Source organism: Centruroides vittatus, unplaced genomic scaffold (genome assembly GCF_030686945.1).
Source record: "Centruroides vittatus isolate TY-2023 unplaced genomic scaffold, ASM3068694v2 contig_577, whole genome shotgun sequence".
NCBI lineage: Eukaryota > Metazoa > Arthropoda > Arachnida > Scorpiones > Buthidae > Centruroides > Centruroides vittatus.
This window is the reverse complement of record NW_027122345.1, coordinates 947,150-966,326: the sequence shown is the minus strand read 5'-3', so window position 1 is coordinate 966,326 and position 19,177 is coordinate 947,150. Positions and strand designations below refer to the sequence as shown.

At 32.5% G+C, this 19,177-nt stretch overlaps 1 protein-coding gene across 2 annotated transcripts in view; it reads right to left on the bottom strand.

Annotated features, from left to right (window-relative positions):
• Positions 1-19,177, bottom strand: part of LOC136979086 (ataxin-10) — a 38,823-nt gene that overhangs the window by 3,583 nt on the left and 16,063 nt on the right. Inside the window, exons 6-10 of one of the 2 annotated variants that reach the window (XM_067274997.1) lie at positions 11,114-11,272; positions 9,458-9,535; positions 7,318-7,468; positions 6,429-6,534; positions 4,737-4,918 (exon numbers count right to left, since the gene is read on the bottom strand). In XM_067274997.1, the coding sequence (XP_067131098.1) occupies positions 4,737-4,918; positions 6,429-6,534; positions 7,318-7,468; positions 9,458-9,535; positions 11,114-11,272 (676 nt within the window). The remainder of the gene's footprint in view (positions 1-4,736; positions 4,919-6,428; positions 6,535-7,317; positions 7,469-9,457; positions 9,536-11,113; positions 11,273-19,177) is intronic. The other variant, XM_067274998.1, reaches the window with a different exon arrangement.

The following is a 19,177-nucleotide window of genomic DNA, read 5'->3' as shown; positions in this document are numbered from 1 at the left end:
CAAAGGACGATGCATTGTGGAATAAGAGTGAAAAAGAGGAGAATTGTAACGAAGCTTCAGAGGGTGAGTCCAAGTAGACAAAAGGTGATAGTGTCAAGAAAACATGGTTATTTGCCTTAATACATGCATTTGATGACAATTTATTTGTGATTAAACAAAATAAAATTAGAATTGTATTAATAAATCTAATTTTCTTTATTTTGATCTTTAAGTCACACCTCGTCCTATATGCGAGATCGTATTTTACATATAACGTTTATTCAAAGAAAATTATACAATATACATTGTTAAGGAGCATGAATCATCATCATCTTTTCTTCTAGCACACAAAGAACCAACCTGGAATGTAAATTCAATTTGCAGAAAACAAAACAAAAAAAAAAATCACAGATAATAGCACAATGGGGCATGCACACAATCCAGGACTTCCTCTCTCCTTGTCACTCGTTATGTGAAAGTTTGCTTGTTAAGTGAGTCATTTTTTAAAAATTTGATTTGCTCATTAAGCAAAACACTCGTTATGCGAGGTTCCACTGTACTGTATTTTCAATTATTCACAATTAGTTACATATTTAATAATCTCTTATTAATTTAACATAAAATAGCAGAACTAATCTTACTGGTATAAAATTCAATTAAGAAAAAATTTTATATTATTACAATTATTGTTTTCATATTTTCAATGTTTTATTTCTAATTAAAAAGTCTTTAGTTCATTCTATTTTATTTGAGTGTTTAAATTTCAGATAATTTTAATAATTGTAATCAGTAAATTATACTCAGTCTTCTATATTTATGAGTTTTAAGAAATTAGAAATATGAAATTTCCACAAAAAAAGCACACTTACATCCTAAAAACCAGTAAATTTAAAAAATTAAACTATTGTTTTGAAATATAAATTTAATAATTAAAAACAATGGGATTGGTATTAATCCAGATTAAGTTACCAATCCATTGGGATTGGTAACTTAATCCGACTTCGTAAACCTTGTCAGTGGATCCACTGATGAGGTTTACGAGTTAAACGAAAAGCATTTGGAATATAGCAATTGTAAAGAAAAAACGGAATAAAAAAGCAAGTAATAATGAAAGTTTAAGAGATTTGTTTCATTATTAGTTTGTCTATTTAACTTGTATTTGTTCCTCGAAGTCGGATTAAGTCAAAGTAGTTTTTACTTGTTTTAGAACTAAGAATAATCTTTGTTTTAATATTATGTTTATTTATAATTTAAAGATTTAATGTAGAAAGAAATAAATTATATTGAAGGTAAAATTGAGGTAATTATATTGAACTTGTTTATTTATTAAGTATGTCAGATAATCTATTAAAAATACATCTAGAGAAGTCTATGGTTTTTACTGGTTTATCGAACAAACGAATACGAATGAATCCTAGACCATCACTGATGCACAATTAACTGATTGCCCCTGGAAGTCGGCTTCTTACAGAAACACAGAAAACATCATCAAATGTCATGGCACGCCACTGGAGTCCATTATTTTAAAAGAAAACACTACACTGAGTTATGGTGTCAATCCAAAAGCCCAATCAATTTTAGAATGTAACTAAAATACAATAAAACAACTCATAATTAATAAATTATCATGATGATTTGAACATTGCTTTCTGATCAGTAAACAAAACAATATCATGTTAACAAGCAGTTACTTTATATACAATAACATTGGCACACATTTATGATACGGCAGAGCAAATAACACTGTGCAGTAAACCGATTTTTTCTAGTAAATGTATAAAAAATTTACAATGAAAATTTTTAAAAATGCATACAAAAATTATTTTAAAATATTTTTTAAATTCAAAATCATTTTTTTCATGATGTGCTAAAGAAAGGCAAGATTTGATTGAGATCACATAGTCTTGCAATAGGATTTGAATCAAGGAGTTCAAGAGAATTGGACATTGGAGAACAAGTGTGGAGATTCCCTTCTAAGTTCTTTTTTGTTCATTATATTCTGTGTGAAACAACAATTTTGTGGATTTGTGATAACTACACATAACTTGCTAAAATAATCTGTATACAAATTTACTTTGTCCTCTGGTTTCAAACAATATCAGAATTTCAAAAATGTGTTCAATTTATTCCTTGATGTCTCCAACACTTCTGTAAACCATTGAATTGATTGCCTACTCTTGATTGCCTTGGTAGATATGCCAAGAAAGTATGTTAAGTTTTTCTGTTATACAACTGCTATGCTATTGGTGGGATTCTTATTCTCCCAGCATCAGAAACATTCAAAATATGCTGTGTATCAATAAAAAATGATGTATATTTTGTAAACATCTGTGTGTGATTCTGAAGATCTGCCAATTGTATTGGAATCATAACTTAAGACTTTCTCTGTTCATCATTTTGTTAAAAATATGTTTATATAAGAGAAATTTTTATTTACATCATCAGCTGAAAAACATTGTGTCATACTCTCACCAGAAAAACAAATAGAGAGACATTCTTCAGAGAATGCCTGTATTAATTTCATTTAGTGTGAAAAAAATATTGTTCTTTTCCATTCTGTTTAATCTTAGTTATAAATATACAAGATAATTTGACATTGTTTAGAAATCAAATGTTCATGATTTTTCAAATGTTTCTTAATCATTTAAACAATCTGTAGATTTAAAATAAACAAAGTTCATAAGATTATTTAATAAAATAAGATAATGAAATTAGTATTTTATGATAAAACAATTGTGAAACTCATTATTTGACTCTTATTCCAAATTATTAATGAAAGCTTTCATCAAAGAATTCACATTTATTCTTATTGAATAGTACTTTGATTTCTTAAAACTGTCTCTAACTTCATCTTAATAAAAAAAATTTCTAAGAATTAACACACATGTATTAAGTCGTGTGTTTATTTTTATGTATGTTAAATTGATAAAATTTGTAAATATATTAGCATCAGTATCAAAAATGCTCTTATATCTATGATTATGTAGATTTATAACAGTATCAAATGTTCAGATAAACATATGTTATCACATGATTCTTTTACATACAAATACAGTGGAATCCCTGTTAACGAACTTAATCCATTCTACGACTCCATTCATTAACTGAATTGTTCGTTAACTGAAGCAATTTTTCCCATAGAAATTAATGCAAATACAATTTATCTGTTCTAGCCTCCGAAATTTTTGTGACTTTATTTGTAAAATACAGGAGGTTTTCTTTGATGAAAATGTAAGAAAACATAGTATCTATCATTACAGCAACAAACATGTAAACTTATTTAATAAAATAGCACTGTACAGTACATACCTTCGTTTGTTGTAGTTGGTGGCAGAGGAGTGGAGATATATGGAGCTTAATGCTTAAAATCCCCATCCAAAAAAATAATGGGTAACACTTTGTTGGGAGATTCTTTGAGTCAAGGTCTCTTTAGATAAGGAACAAGAAAGTGGTCTAAAGTTGATTGTCTTACTCTTTTAATCAAAATTTTTCTCAAATGCAATAGGGCATTGTTATTTTCTATTGCAACTATCACTTATTTCTTTCTTGGATTCCATATTGATTGTGAAGCCTGAGCGATACTCAAACTCACATGTTAAAAATATCATAAAAATGTCAAATCAAGGGATCAAGCTTTGATTCTAACGTTCGTGAAAATTGGAACAACTTAAATAAAATCGGGAGAGAAAAAAATGTTTTTAAATAACCTTAAAAGGAGATGCAGCACTGATATTATGTATCAGACTTATAAGAATTTGAAACAATTAAATACGAGCAAGAGTTTCAAGGTGTGATTAATTTCCCTTGATCAGATTAAAACACAGTGTCGAATTAAACCTTTGGTAGCCCAAAATGGTTTGTCATCTGCCTAGATACAAGAAACCAACCAATCAAAAGCTGGAAATTTGGGGAAGAGAAATCTTATAAAAACCTGAATCTCAAGGGCAAAGGAGACTTTTTTCTGCCTCCCCTTGTGAAGACTTCTCCAATAAGTCTTCACAAGAATTATTCCTAATTTCTTCCAGCTTCGAACTAAAATTAAATATCTGGACTTTTCCTTGCTGTCATAAACCTGTTTTGGACATCGGGCTTCCTTCGTTTCATCCACGGACTTCTGGACACCCTAGAAACATCAACCGATTGCCCCGGGGCCAACGACTCACAGTCCAGCACCATCAGAAAAAGACACTCTAGAATGTAAGATATAGTGTAAATAAATGAATTTGTCACTTCAGCTATTTGCCTCACTTTCTTACACCCCAAATATGATAAGTCCTGACATTTGGATATCACGAATTCAGCGACCTCACATGATTAAATATATAAATCACGAAACCAAAAACAAACAAGTTTAGCACAAACACTTGGAAAGGCAATGCTTAACTCACACATGCCTAACAGCAGCTAAAATTTCACACAAAAAGTCATTACGTTTGTTATCCGAGACAAAATTTTTGCAAAATAAAAGCTTGTTAACCAATTTGGTCGTTAACCAGGGCGTTCGTTAACCGGGGTTCCACTGTAACCTTTAATGATTTTTAAATAATTGTTTTTATAAAAATAGAATTTTTTAAAAATTTATAAACAGGACAAAATTAGTAAATTTATTTGTATGCATTTCTGAAAGAATCAATGCCCAATGCTCTTATTAAAATTAAAATGTTTTAAACAAGAGGTCTGTCAAACAAACATATTACATCAATAAAAGCAATTAAGATGTTAGTAATAATAGCAAATGCTGTTTATAAAATACTTACTACATTTTGATTTATTTGATTTTCTGAACACATATTGGCAATAAGTCGTATTAAATTCCTTTTAAATCCACAAGTAGAATGTGATTCAGAATCCTCAGTTAATGTTTCAACTCTTAAACTTGAAACTGGCGAAAATACATTATTTTCTGATTTTCCTAAAAGATGAACTATTTTCAAAATATCTGTGGAAAATAAAATTTCTGATTAAACATTTTACGAAATGAACATTTTGTATTTATGTGTATTTACATACACATGGTATCATAAAGTAACTGGGAATTCATGATATCACAAGATTCTGCATGACAGAAAACAGCATAAGGCATTAGAACGGTGTGTGTAGAACAAAAAACAACAGAGATATCAGTATTTGAACAATGGGAAGCAAGTGAGCCAACACCTGTGACAGAAGACCTGTACAGATTTGCAGATGAGGTAGCAGCACTAGCTGAAGCACGGATATAAAAGCACCTGTTGAGTGGAATTCAGACAAAGCATGCATTTTCCCATTTTCTGCTTTGGTTATACTTGATTTCCATTGTTCAAATACTGATATCTCTGTTGTTTTTTTGTTCTACACACATTCCAAAGCCTTTTGTTGTTTTCTGTCATGCAAAATTTTGTGACATTACAAATTCCAGTGTTTGTATTGGAAATTTTCAATATATGATTATGTTAACTGTAACTGTAATATGTGTTCTATCCCAGTTTTTGTATATAACAAGCACATGTTACCCTGTACTTATTCTACAAAAGTTTAAACTGATCCCTCACTTTCCACAGTTCTGAGATCATTGCTAGTTGGTCAAATTACTTTATGACCACCCTGTATATATCTTAAGTGATCAGTTAAATATTGTCTTGAAAAATTTTGTAGATTTACAATATGATGACTAAAAACAAGATGAAATCATAATGTAACCATTACATATTATACTCTAAATTTCTTTAATCAATTAACAATCAAACAAAATAAAAACAAGTGTTCATGTTTGCTGTTTTTGTATTGCAAACAAAAATGAACTAGAGAGCTGAATATATTTTTTTTAACTATAACAACAATTTGTATATAGTGACTCTTATCATTATCATCATTAAATGTATTTAAATTAAAGTAAATAATATAAAGCAGTGATTTCCAAAATAAGTGCTACTGTCTCTCCTGTGGGCAGTGAGTAAATCTAGAGGGATGAAAAGAAGCAAATGGGCGGCAGGGGGTGCTGTAGACAAGGTACTGAATGGCAACCATAGGTAAAAGTTGAGTCACTGATGACCTTGCCTTTCCTCTTTTAAAACGGGTAAGAAGAAACATTGCATTTAATGGTCTCCAGATATGGAGAACAATGTACAGTAAGGACACAAAATGTGAGTTTCATAGAAAAGTTTTTCTCCGAATATTTCCAAGTATTTCTCACAGAAGGAAAAGTGGGTTAGGGGGCATAGGGGTACAGTTAGATATAACTTTATGAAACCAAAGGGGCAATGGCTCAAAAAAGTTTGGGAATCACTGATATAAAGCTTTTTGTTTAAACTTTAATATATGTGGATTCAGTTGTAATGTTTTACATAATTAAAAACTATTCAGAAATGTTTAATTACTTTACAATGATTTAAAAATTGAATCCAGCTGCTGTTATTAATTATTCTAATCCAAAATTCAAAATATTAAATAAATCATTAATGTTTACTTACCTATTGCTGTTTCCAATAAAATTCTATCAGCTTTTATTTTGTCAAATTTTGGAACAGCTGTAGCTTTACATAACAACAGTAACATTCTTGCAATTTCTAAGGAATTCTGAAAGTTTAATTTATTAAGAAATAAAAGCATAATACTATAATACAATAATTAAAAATACATATAATTCAAATGCCAAGGCATCACATTCTTGAGTATTTTTCAAAATATGATATCTTATATTAGAAAAAATTTGTTCATTTCTATTTAATCAAATTCTGAGGATGACATTAAAATTGATGATGATGATGATATAATAATTTTACATTTCAATAACACTACTACATACATTCTTATAATACTTTTAATCAATTTTTAAATAAAATTATAAAATATGAAAGACTCCATTAAAACTTTAATATATGAATTTTTGTTGACTTTTCACATTTCTTTGCATTTATTTGTGTTATATTAAGGAATTATATATATCAGAAGTCCTTTGCCATAGCCATAGCCATTTGCAGTGCCTAGGATGTAAGATTTTCTTTACTTTTTTTTATGCAATAGTAAACTGGGTTTTTTCACTCTTCAATTTAGTATGGGAGTTTTTGATGTTTCCATCTATTTATTATTAATACACATTTATTTACAAGCACAGTGGCATAACATAGCAGCCATGCTATGTCAAAGGACTTCTGAATCACCAGGTATATTTAGGATTCTTTAAATATAAAATTATACTGAAATTACTAAAAAACATTAGTATACCATTAAGTCATCATTTAAAATTATTCATATGTTAATAAATAATTATTATTTATTAAAAATTACATTTTAAATTTTCTTTACTATAAAATTTTTTTATTTGTAACAAATAAAAATCTAATAAATTTAATAACTTACTAATTCATTATCTAGTGATGAACATATTTTTACAATATCCATGGCTTTGCATTTAAAACTGTCACCAATAAAAAATATTATTTGATCTGATAAATCATTTTCCTTTTCACTCCTGTCAAGTTTTTCTGCAATAATATCTAAAACTAACAGTCTGCATAAAAAATAAAAATATAATAATATACTATAGTATAGATAGAGTATATAATATATACTATATTAATAATAATTTAAATACTTCAATCAAGAAAGCTTTAATTTATTTTAACCTGGATTAATGGTAAATATATTTTTGCTTATATTTATACATATATGCAAAAACTTTTCCTAATAATTTTCTATTAAAAAAAATTCCTAAAAGTTATTATTACTACAAAAATTTTCCAAATAATCATTTCCTAAACAAGAAAAAAATATAAAATGCACACTGAAGATTTTATTTACTGTTATTGTGATGAAATAATTTATCAATATTTCATTATTCCATTGAATGCATATGTTATTAATGCAACAGTGAAATGTTCATTTCCAATTAAATGATGTATCAAATTCAATCATTTATTAAATAGAAATTAGCCAGATTTCATCTAGCTACTTTTCTACATAAAAAAAAAAAGAAATTTCTGTAGAAAAAGTTATGTTTCGAATTCCACTTTCTAATAAGAAGTTTTAGTCAGGAACAAAAGCTTGAACTTCTGAAAATTTTTTTTCAAAAAGTAAATAAATAAATAAAAATTAAGATTGATATTTGAAGAAAAAGTCATTTTGTAACAAATTAAATAATTTATTTACAAAGAACAATAGAATAAAGAGAAAAAACAAATTATGGTGATCCAGAAAGATTTAGTTTAATTTCTTTATAACAGTAGTAATCAAAACAGAAACCAATAACACTAAAATTTCACATATCGTTCATTTTTATTTCTATTTAAATGATTTTTATAAATTATATAATATATATTTGTTTTTGCTTATAATTTTTATAAATGAAATGATAAAATTCTCTCTCTCAAAACAAATATAAAGTTTAAAAAAAAAAAAACAAATTAATAATATGCAGTTTATCCACACCTAATCAGAGTAATGGGACTTTGAAATCTACCAAACTTTCTGTTTTGATCTTACGATTATTTCAATTTTTCACTTTTTATGCCAAAAAATCTTTCAACAAAAAACAAAGTGTACATATTGATAATTACTACATAAATTTATATTTTTTCAAAATTTAGCACTCATTCATATATTTATACTATTAAATCAGTAAAAGAATTAAAATAAATAATTGAATTTTTAATAAAATAGTTTATAGGATTTATACAGAATAAAGTGAATATGAAAATATTATAAACTTTTTGCTAATTGGCCCTTAGTCAAAGATATTTATGCCATTTAATATTTGAATATTCATATTTTTTTTTTTAAATTGTGTAAAATTATATAAAAATATTTTTAAAACATCATCATTTATACAAATTTATAATTCTATAATTAAGGAATGGTTTGCTGGAAACTGTTAAGTCAGTTATTGAAATTTATTTAAAAAATAATCTTGTAAATGTATTAAAATTATTATCTGTAGATATCATGCAAGCTAAATAAGTTCATACGATAGCATGAGTTCTCTTGCATTAAAATTAAAGAATTGAGGTACAATACCATGTCATTACTATAACAACAATTACTATTTTCATAAACAATTTATAATTCTATAAAATTGTAAAGCACATATGTACAATTTATAGTTTATTTTCATTGAAATAGTGACCAATTGTTATATTGATGTATCAGACCAGTGGGTATAACTAAGATATTTGTTGCCTGATCTTGGCAATATCTTGAAAGATGGTATCTTGAACATCACTCACTCCCTTTTCCATTTGAAATTTTCAGCTTGTATTCAAAATCACAGCTTTCAAAGTGTTGCCAAGTTCAGGCAACATATAACATAGGCATACTCACTAGTGTAATACATAATGATAATGATTAAAATGCTTAATGTTAGCTAAATGTAAAGATATTTGAGTATTTCCTAACTTTTGACTAACCCTGTATTTAAAGATTTTATAAAATGTTAGCAAACATTAGAAAACAATAAGAAAAAATCATGAGAATCAATTAAAAAGACAAATATAAGTTAATTTACCTGCTTTTAACTGGCAACAAATTATAACATTTTACCATAAAGTCAGGTTCTTGTAAAAATGAATCCAGAACAAATAAACTACAATATACAATAAATATGATTTTGTTTTATTTTCTGAAAACTTAATTATATTTAAATTAAATTATACATTAACAATTATTATAAAAAATATGATAACTATCAATTACAAATAAAAATAAACTTTGGAGAACACTCATTTATAAGTACAGTGGTGCCTCGTATAACGTACGCCTCGAATAATGGACGCTGCGAACAACGGACTTTCTGTTTGGCCGTTACGTGACTCGAGCAACGGACTGGCTGCAAACAACGGACTTTCCGGCATAATTGGTGACTGCTCCATGGGTGTGTTCTTTAATAGCGGTCGCTCTGCGTCTCCGCTACTACGGAGTGCACTGCTGTTTGTAGGCATTTAGGAATGACGGTGAAAGAAAGAAAGAAAGATGGCAGCGCCCGCACTATCGATAGTATCGTGATGGAGGAATCTATAATTCTAAAATATGAGCTTTTAAAGACAAAAGAAGGATCCCAATTGTAAAATTTAACCATAAAATAGATTATTTGTTGAAAGAGCATTCAAAATAGCCACGAAATATTAGAATGCCGGCTACCATTCGAAAAAAATTCGTAAAGACACTTACATCACCGCATGCGCTAACTCGCGCTTTCACAATTTCTAAATTTTCATTCATAAAACCACATAATGGACCCGAAAATGAAACTATCTGAGCCATGGAGGATGCCATGTTACTTTCCACCGTAAACTACTGCTACAAACGTCGTTTTTGCCATTCGACGGTGCGTGCTCCCACCGGAATTTAGGAACGCGTTCCACAGGAATTTTTAAACGGATGTCGCTGGCGCAGAGTTACGCGGAGGAATAAAAGAACGCTCCCCATGTTCATTTTTTAATGATACAGTACGGTTATTTTATGCTGCGGAACGAATTAGATGTTTTAACATGTATTTCTATGGGAAAATGCATTTCGTATAACGGACGTTTCACTTAACGGACATGCACCTGGAACGGATTAAGTACGTTATATGAGGCACCACTGTATATAATGCAATGGATGATACTGAATTTTAATATTTGTTTTTGTATTTTAATATATGCAAAACAAATTTTTTGAACTAATTATGCTATGAAATTAAATTATTAAAAAATTAGGATTGTAAAGAAAAAAATCTAATGTTCTTTTTATTAATGAATGTATAAACAAAATATATTTAAAAACTTTAAATTAATTTAAATTTTTTATAGAATTTTCTTATAAAATTCATATTTTTAACATATATTATTTTTTATATATATTTTTACCCTATTGATTTTGTAAATTTATTGAAATTAAATTCAAATTGAAATTTTCAATTATATTCTTTCAATTATTAATTCATATTGAAACTATATATTTTCACAGATTTTTTTAATACTAAATTAAAATGATATGAAGAAAAATATAATGATTAGTTTAAATCAGGCAACTTAAAATATTAAAAAAATATGTTTTTACAATAATATTCACTATTATCAATATGTAGAATATATTGTATAACATATATAATTTATTTGTATTATTTGATATTACATAATTTTATTTACTAAAAATTCACTAATACAATTATAAGTATTACCTCCATTCACATTCTGTGACTGTAAGCAAATGGGCAATATTTATTAATATATCAATACCATTGTTAATAACTGCCAACTTATATTCAGTACATAAGCAGTTATAAAATACCATAGCAGTACATTCTTTTATTTTTATATCTTCAATCAACAGCAATTTGCTAAAATAAAAAAAAGTATATAATTAGATAAATAGATAAGTACAGATCTTAAAAATACTTTATTAAAAATTTATTGTTTAAATGAAAAAAATAACAGAGAAGGTGATAGAAAATTTTCTAAAAACTTTCTTTACAAATTTTTTCTTCTGAAAAAAAAAATATTTTTTGTAATATCTATTTCAATTCTTAATTTTCATTTCATCCAAGATTTATTGTTTCAAATTATCATCACCATTTATGTATGTATTAGGATGCATGTTCCTATTGCAAATCTCAAACAATAGATACCACTCAACCTGTACGATTGAACTCCAGTAAAATTATGTAAACAATTATATACATCTATAAAGATTTATCCTCATGTGTCTAATATTATTGTTATCTTTTGATGATAAACATTTCTAAAGAAATGTTTTATTTGTTACTAATGATAATTTCTATAATATTGAAAATATTTGAATTTTTATTTTAAGTGTATTCATTCAAAAAGAACTATTTTATGGTTTCTATCAGAAATTACAGTAAGACCCCGCTTAACACTGCCTCAATCAACACTGATTCAATATAATGCAGTCTGCTTGAAGCCTGAAATCACTCAAAATTTACGCCAATTCAAATTAATGTGGCATTTCATTGATTCGTATATAATACGATTATTCCCAAACACAAACCAATCAGCAAAAGGTGGCAATTCGTCGAAGCTAATTGAACATTTACTTCATAAATTAATGTAATAGTAAATTATAGTGATTTTGTGTTCAAGTTCATGCTAAAATTAATGAAAGGTTTTTGTTTTCATTTAACATTTGTTTGTTTCTTTATAGGTGTATGTGTGAGGTTAACCGAGGGTAGGAGATGGAGGATGATTCCTATCTTCTCTACCTCTTAACGGCACAAGACCTTGAGGTCCGACCTCGGTTGTCGAAAGGATGATTAAGGCTCGAGCGGTCAATGATTAGTTACGGATTTGGGGTCGTAAGATTCCGTTTACGTCAGGAACTGACACCAATCTATCAAACTTCTCGCGGATAGATACGCGTTTTTCGGAAGCATAAGATGCCGATGATGAGGGTAATGGAGGAAGAAACGCACACTCTTCTAATATTAAACAAAAATACCCGTTTATTTTGAGATTGATAGGGAATACATCAATTAACATATTTGGAAGTATTTATATCATCGAATCGAATTATTAAACCGTGTCTCGAGTGATTGGAGAGAGAGAGTTTACAAAACATCGCGAGTAGGATAAATACCTTAGTGATCCTGAGATTTGCACAAAGTCCGAGGAACGAGAGTTCGCTTGAAAATAAGAGTCAATGGACTGTAGATAGATGGGATGGACGGCTTCAACGGCGGGAGATGATAATCCACAGCACACACACTTGACAGTTGTCGAAACTCTTTCTCTCTCTCTTTCGTCATCTTCGTTCGTTTTTCCTTTTATTTCGGGATCTTGGGTTCGAGATTTTGCAAAGTACGTCAAGGGTGGAAGTCCTTTTTGACCAATGGTGAATTACATGATATAATTATTTTTCAACAGTTAACTCATCTTCTACAAGGAAGTATTACCGTGGGAACGATAGTTTATGATTAATTTTTACGAGAAAATTTGTCGGTGTTTTTCCGTTTTTTGTTTCTGTGTTTGATTTAACCCTAACTGTCGAAAATCGGTTGGCAAATAAAATAAAATTTTAATCGAATCTCGTTATTCTTATATTCGAACCTTCACATCACCGCGGACTTTCTAAAATCAAGCTTACTCCTGACAAGCAAGCTGGATTTTTATGAAATGGATGAGTTAACGAAGTTGTTCCGGCTCTCTCTCTCTCTTTTTATATATATTGTATCGTGTTACAGTATTATTTCCCGTTGTGTCGGAAGTTATTGACACGTCGCGATAACGTTGTTGACAATTCGTTGTTAATTACTCTCTCTCTCTCTCTCTTTTTCTCTTTATTTAATAACTCTTTATTTAATTTCTTTATTTAATTTAACACATTTAATGTCTCTTTTTTTTTAATAACACGTTTTTGACATGTTTAGTGACGCGCTTAGCGTGATATTTGTTTGTAAGAAATTACGATTTAAAGCGGTAAAATATAGTTTATTATTATGCAAAATTTTCAAAATTAAACAAGGTTATTGGGTAAAGTTAAATTTATTGAGTTCCCTCTTCGTTTACTTGGGATCCCCTTTTTGTGATTTTGGGAAGTTGGCCATTATTTCCTTCCTTAATTGGGCTGGCCTTTCGTTTAGGAATTCGACTTCGTTTAGGAAGTGGGAGGACCCAAGGTCGATCCTCTACTGGGCCTCGACTCCTCAAGGCGTAAGATGTAGTTGGTTGTTCCTCGATAGAGGGTGTAATCTCTGTTTCTTGTTCTTCCTCAGATTCGGATTCAGATGAAGACTCGAGTTGAGATTGTGCCATTTCTGCAAAGATAAATTCGTCCCATGGATCAATGGTGGAAGGGGGTTCTTCCGAAAGGGAAGGTTGTTGGATAGTCGTGGTAGTCGAAGGTTGGTTTACAAGTTCTTTCTGGTCGAATTCTTGTCGAGCAATAACATGTTTGAGACGATTGGCGTGCACTTGAATTTGTTTCTTTGTATCTATATTTTCGATGATAAAATTGACGGGACTCAATTCAGTTACAATTCGAAATGGTCCTGACCACCTAGGTGCTAATTTACGTTTTAATCCAATAGGTATGGTAACCTCGTCGAGAAATACTCGGTCGCCTACATGATATGTGGGTATTTTGTGAGTTTGTCGATGGTGTATTTGTCTTTCTTGAGCAGCTTGCTCGGCATGTTTCTGTGCTACCTGATGAGCTTCAGCCATTCGGCATCTAAGTTCTGATGCGTTGTTGTCGGTGACGTCATATTTCGTTCGAGTGGGGCTGGTTACAAGGTCAAAGGGATAGGTTGGATCTCTCCCATATAATAAAAAAAAAGGACTGTCGTTGGTAGATGCATGAATGGTTGTGTTATAGGCAAAAAGGGCATAGGGGATCCATTCATCCCAGTTTCGCTGATCCTTAGCGACGTAATGGGCGAGGATGTCGATTAAGGTTTTATTGAATCTTTCTACTACTCCATTGCATGCAGGGTGATATGCTGTAGTGAGAAGTCGTTTGATTTGTAACAATTCGCACACCTCTTTAAACATTTTAGATATCAAATTAGGTGCTCGATCAGTAAGTAGTTGAACGGGAGTTGAGTGTCTTAAGACGATATGAGTAACGAAAGCCTTGGCTATAGTCTGGCTTCGGGTATCTGCTAAAGGTATAGCTTCGGCATAACGGCTGAAATGGTCTATAAAGACGAGTATATATTTGTTCCCTTTGGTAGTAATAGGTAAAGGACCTATGATATCCATAGCAGTTCGTTCAAATAATCGTGTTAAAGGAGGAAATAATTGTAATTCCGCCTCTTGTCGCTTGTCCTTTCTTTTTTGTATAGCGCAACGTTGACAGCTTTGACAATAAATTTTGATATCTTGTTTCATAGTAGGCCAGTAAAACAATGACTGGAGTTTTTGTTGCATCTTCTGAGATCCTAAATGACCTCCTATAGGTGTATCGTGATGGATACGTAGAATGTAAGGGATCAGTATAGATGGGATGACTAATTGATTTACGAATCTTCCTTGTGGGGAAGGAAATTCATGATATAACACTCCTTCTTCGTCGAGGAAATAGCGTTGTATGTCTTTTGCGTCATCTCCGTCTTCTAGACGTTGAATAATAAGTTTCCATTTCTCCTCTCGTCTTTGGAATTCCCCGATTTGTGATTTTGAATAAATGGGGTCAACATCGTTGACTGTAGAAATATGTCGGACAGGGATTCTGCTTAACGCGTCTGCGTTTTTATGACAACTTCCTGCCTTATGTTTAATATCGAAATTAAATTCTTGTAAGAAAATGATCCATCGGGCTATTCGCGAGTTTGTTGAAGAGTCCTTGTTGCTAATTAACCATCTCAATGGTCGATGATCTGTAATTATTGTGAACTTTCTCCCATATAGGTATGGTTTGAAGTATTTTGTAGCCCAAACTACAGCTAAGCACTCTTTCTCAGTTGTGCTGTAATTCTTTTCGGGTTTTCGAAGTATCCTACTAATATAGGCTATAGGTTTTTCTCCATTTTCATCCTCCTGAGATAAAACTGCTCCTATCGCTTCGTTCGAAGCATCTGTCGAAAGTATAAATGGAGTCGCAAAATCAGGAGATTTTAAAAGCGGAGCTGAAGTGACTATTTCCTTTAGCCTTTCGAAACTACGTTCCTGTTCTTCTCCCCATTGAAACTTGGTATCCTTCTTCAGTAGATCAGTCAGTGGTTTTGCTATTTTAGCGTATGAATCGATATGTCGTCTATAATATCCCGTTAATCCTAGGAAAGACTTAATGTCGTGTACATTTGTTGGCCGGGGAAACTGTAAAACGCATTTGATTTTATCTGGATCTGGTCTGATCCCTTCCTCCGAGACGTCGTGTCCGAGGAATTTTATCTGTCGCTGAAGGAAGTGACATTTTTTTGGTTTTAGTTTTAGTCCTGCATCTGCGAGTCTTTGGAAAATCTGTTCTAGACGAATCAAGTGAGTTTGGAAGTCTGGACTGAAGGTCAGTATGTCATCCATATAGACCAGACAAATTTTTCCTTTCAGACCGTGTAGTATAAAATCGGCAGCCCGTTGCCAAGACGCGGGGGCTCCGGAAAGTCCCATTGCCATACGATTCCATTGGTAATGACCGTCCGGTGTTGAGAATGCGGATTTTTCCTTGTCTCGTAACCCCAACTGCCAGAAACCAGACAGGGTATCCATGGTAGAAAAGTATTTCGCTTGCCCGATTAGGCTAAGTGCTTCTTGCACGAGTGGTAAGGGATAAGGATCTGTCTTTGTTATTTTATTTAATTTCCTATAGTCTACAACGAGACGCCATGTTTGATCACGTTTTTTCACCAGGAGAGCGGGAGCAGACCAAGGTGATTTCGAATGTTCAATGATACCTTGGTCTAAAAGTCCGTCGATGATTTTATTCATTTGTTCCCGTTGAGCATAAGGGATTCGATAAGGTGGCTGATATATGGGTGTAGCGTCTCCGGTGCGTATTTCGTGTTCCACGATCGGGCAGTATCCCAAATCATAGTCGTTGACGGCAAATACATGTTTATATTTATATAATAAGTCTAATAAAGGTTTCTTTTTGTCCTTTCCTATGTTGGACCAATCGAATAACTGTCCAAATTCTTGCTTGTTTAGAATTGAGGTAGAGGGTTGGGCGTTAGTGATTGGGTTGATGTTCGGAGGTTCTGTTTCTTCTACTGCCTCATGGAAAGTTCCAATGCAGTCCCCTTTTGATAATTTTTTTGGTTGAGTAGATAAGTTCGCTATTCGAACTGGGACTTGACCGTCCCTTGTCGTTTTAACTACAGAATCGACTCCCACTACATCTTCTCGATTGTTTATTTCTGTTTCTATAATTCCTATTTCACCCTTCCGTTTTATTCCGGAGATCCTTGCTGTGACAAAAATCTCTGATCTGGGAGGAATATTACAATCTGTCAATAATAATACTTGTCGGATTAGTCCCTCCTTGATGGGGTTCGTTGAAACGAGAGGTGTTGTTTTCTCATTTTGTGTGGGTGATGTAGAAACAACTTGGATTGGTTTACCTCTGCGATTTCGTTTTTCGCGTTTCCGGTTTGGCGTTATCCTTTCTACTCCTGCCTTCCGGAAATCGATTTCCTCTCCTCCTCGAAATAATAGTTTTTTCCGTGCCAAATCTATAGTGAGGCCTTGAGCTTTGATTATGTCTCGTCCCAACAGGCCATCGAACGGATAAGGTATTTGATCTTCTACCACGTAACATAAGTACGAAAAATGCAAGGGTCCTATTAAGAAGCGGAATTCCATGGCTCCATATGTTCTGATTCCGTGTCCTGTGACGCTTTGAAATAATACCTTTCTTTCCCTCTGTTCGAATTTGTGTTTAGTCGCTCGTTGAGCGAAGGATCGAGATAAAAGGGTTACCGTGGAACCTGTATCTATGGCCAGTCGAGCCGGGTAGTCATTGATAGAACAACATAAGCTAGGTTCAAAGTTTTTGGCCACTATTCCTACTCCTACTCGAGGTTTACATTCTCTGTGCCTACCGTTGCTGTTTGTAGTTTGTGAATTCGTCCGGGAGGAGAATGAGGAACCTTGTCCAACATTCCTGCAGTTTCCGCCATTTCTTCGCCAGCTCATTTTGTTAATTCTCCCTTGCGGTAGGGGTCGAGATTGAGATGGAGTCTGTCGTGACTGAAATTGGGTTGTTTGTTCGCTTGAGCTATTGTGGTCTTCCCGTCGGGTTTGTTGCCTTCCGCCTCGTGTACCTCCACCATAAAAATTGGGTCGAACATAACCGCGTCCTTCTGATGGGGATGAGTAATGTTGTCTCCCTCTATTCGCCGATTGTATTCCTCTCCGCCGCCGATTTTCCTCCTTGTATTTTAGTTCATTCAATTGTTTTTGTAAATGCGCTATCGTTGCGGTTAGATTGCTATTTGTGTGTTCCGGATTATTAATCGTTCTAATTATTCCTCGAGGGGTTTCTGTTAATTGGAGCACCGTCTCTTCCCAAATGGCCGCTTTGACTGCATTTTGAAATGTTTCAGGATTTTTAGACATTACGGTACGTTTTATTTTGTCATTAAGACCGTTTACAAATTGGACGAGTAGTCTCTCGTCTCGTTCTTTAGCCTGACATCGCTTGATTATTTCCGTTTCCCGCGCGTCGGCCCCTGTCTGTTCGAGTATCGTTTCTGAAACTAGGCCTTGCAGCCGAACCGCGTATGTTTGTACATCCTCATCGCGTTTTTGTATACATGCATAGAATTTTTGCAGTCTAAGTGCATATGGCTCCTTTTCAAATCTCCGCGTCATCTGCTGTTTGAACTCATCATACATGTCGATCGCTCGCATTCGCTCATCTTTCCACGCGAAATCTCTTGCTATGCCTGTCAGTTTTAGCTTCGCAACTCCGAGACATTGCGCTTTTGTCCATCCTGTCAGTTTTGCTATTTCATCTAGCGAGTCAAAGAAGTCCCTTATACGCAACCCTGATGTGTCTCCTGAAAATGTGGGAGTTAGGGGAATCATTCCCGACATTCCGGAGAATGCGCTTCCTCCTGGATTACCGTCTCCAGTTGTCTCCATTCTCGATTCTTAGAATCGCCGGAAAAGATGTATGGGGGTGAGATGTCGGAACGAATCGAAACAGATCCCACTTCTGACCAACCAGTGTGAGGTTAACCGAGGGTAGGAGATGGAGGATGATTCCTATCTTCTCTACCTCTTAACGGCACAAGACCTTGAGGTCCGACCTCGGTTGTCGAAAGGATGATTAAGGCTCGAGCGGTCAATGATTAGTTACGGATTTGGGATCGTAAGATCCGGTTTACGTCAGGAACTGACACCAATCTATCAAACTTCTCGCGGATAGATACGCGTTTTTCGGAAGCATAAGATGCCGATGATGAGGGTAATGGAGGAAGAAACGCACACTCTTCTAATATTAAACAAAAATACCCGTTTATTTTGAGATTATAGGGAATACATCAATTAACATATTTGGAAGTATTTATATCATCGAATCGAATTATTAAACCGCGTCTCGAGTGATTGGAGAGAGAGAGTTTACAAAACATCGCGAGCAGGATAAATACCTTAGTGATCCTGAGATTTGTGATCCTGAGATTTGCACAAAGTCCGAGGAACGAGAGTTCGCTTGAAAATAAGAGTCAATGGACTGTAGATAGATGGGATGGACGGCTTCAACGGCGGGAGATGATAATCCACGGCACACACACACTTGACAGTTGTCGAAACTCTTTCTCTCTCTCTCTTCGTCATCTTCGTTC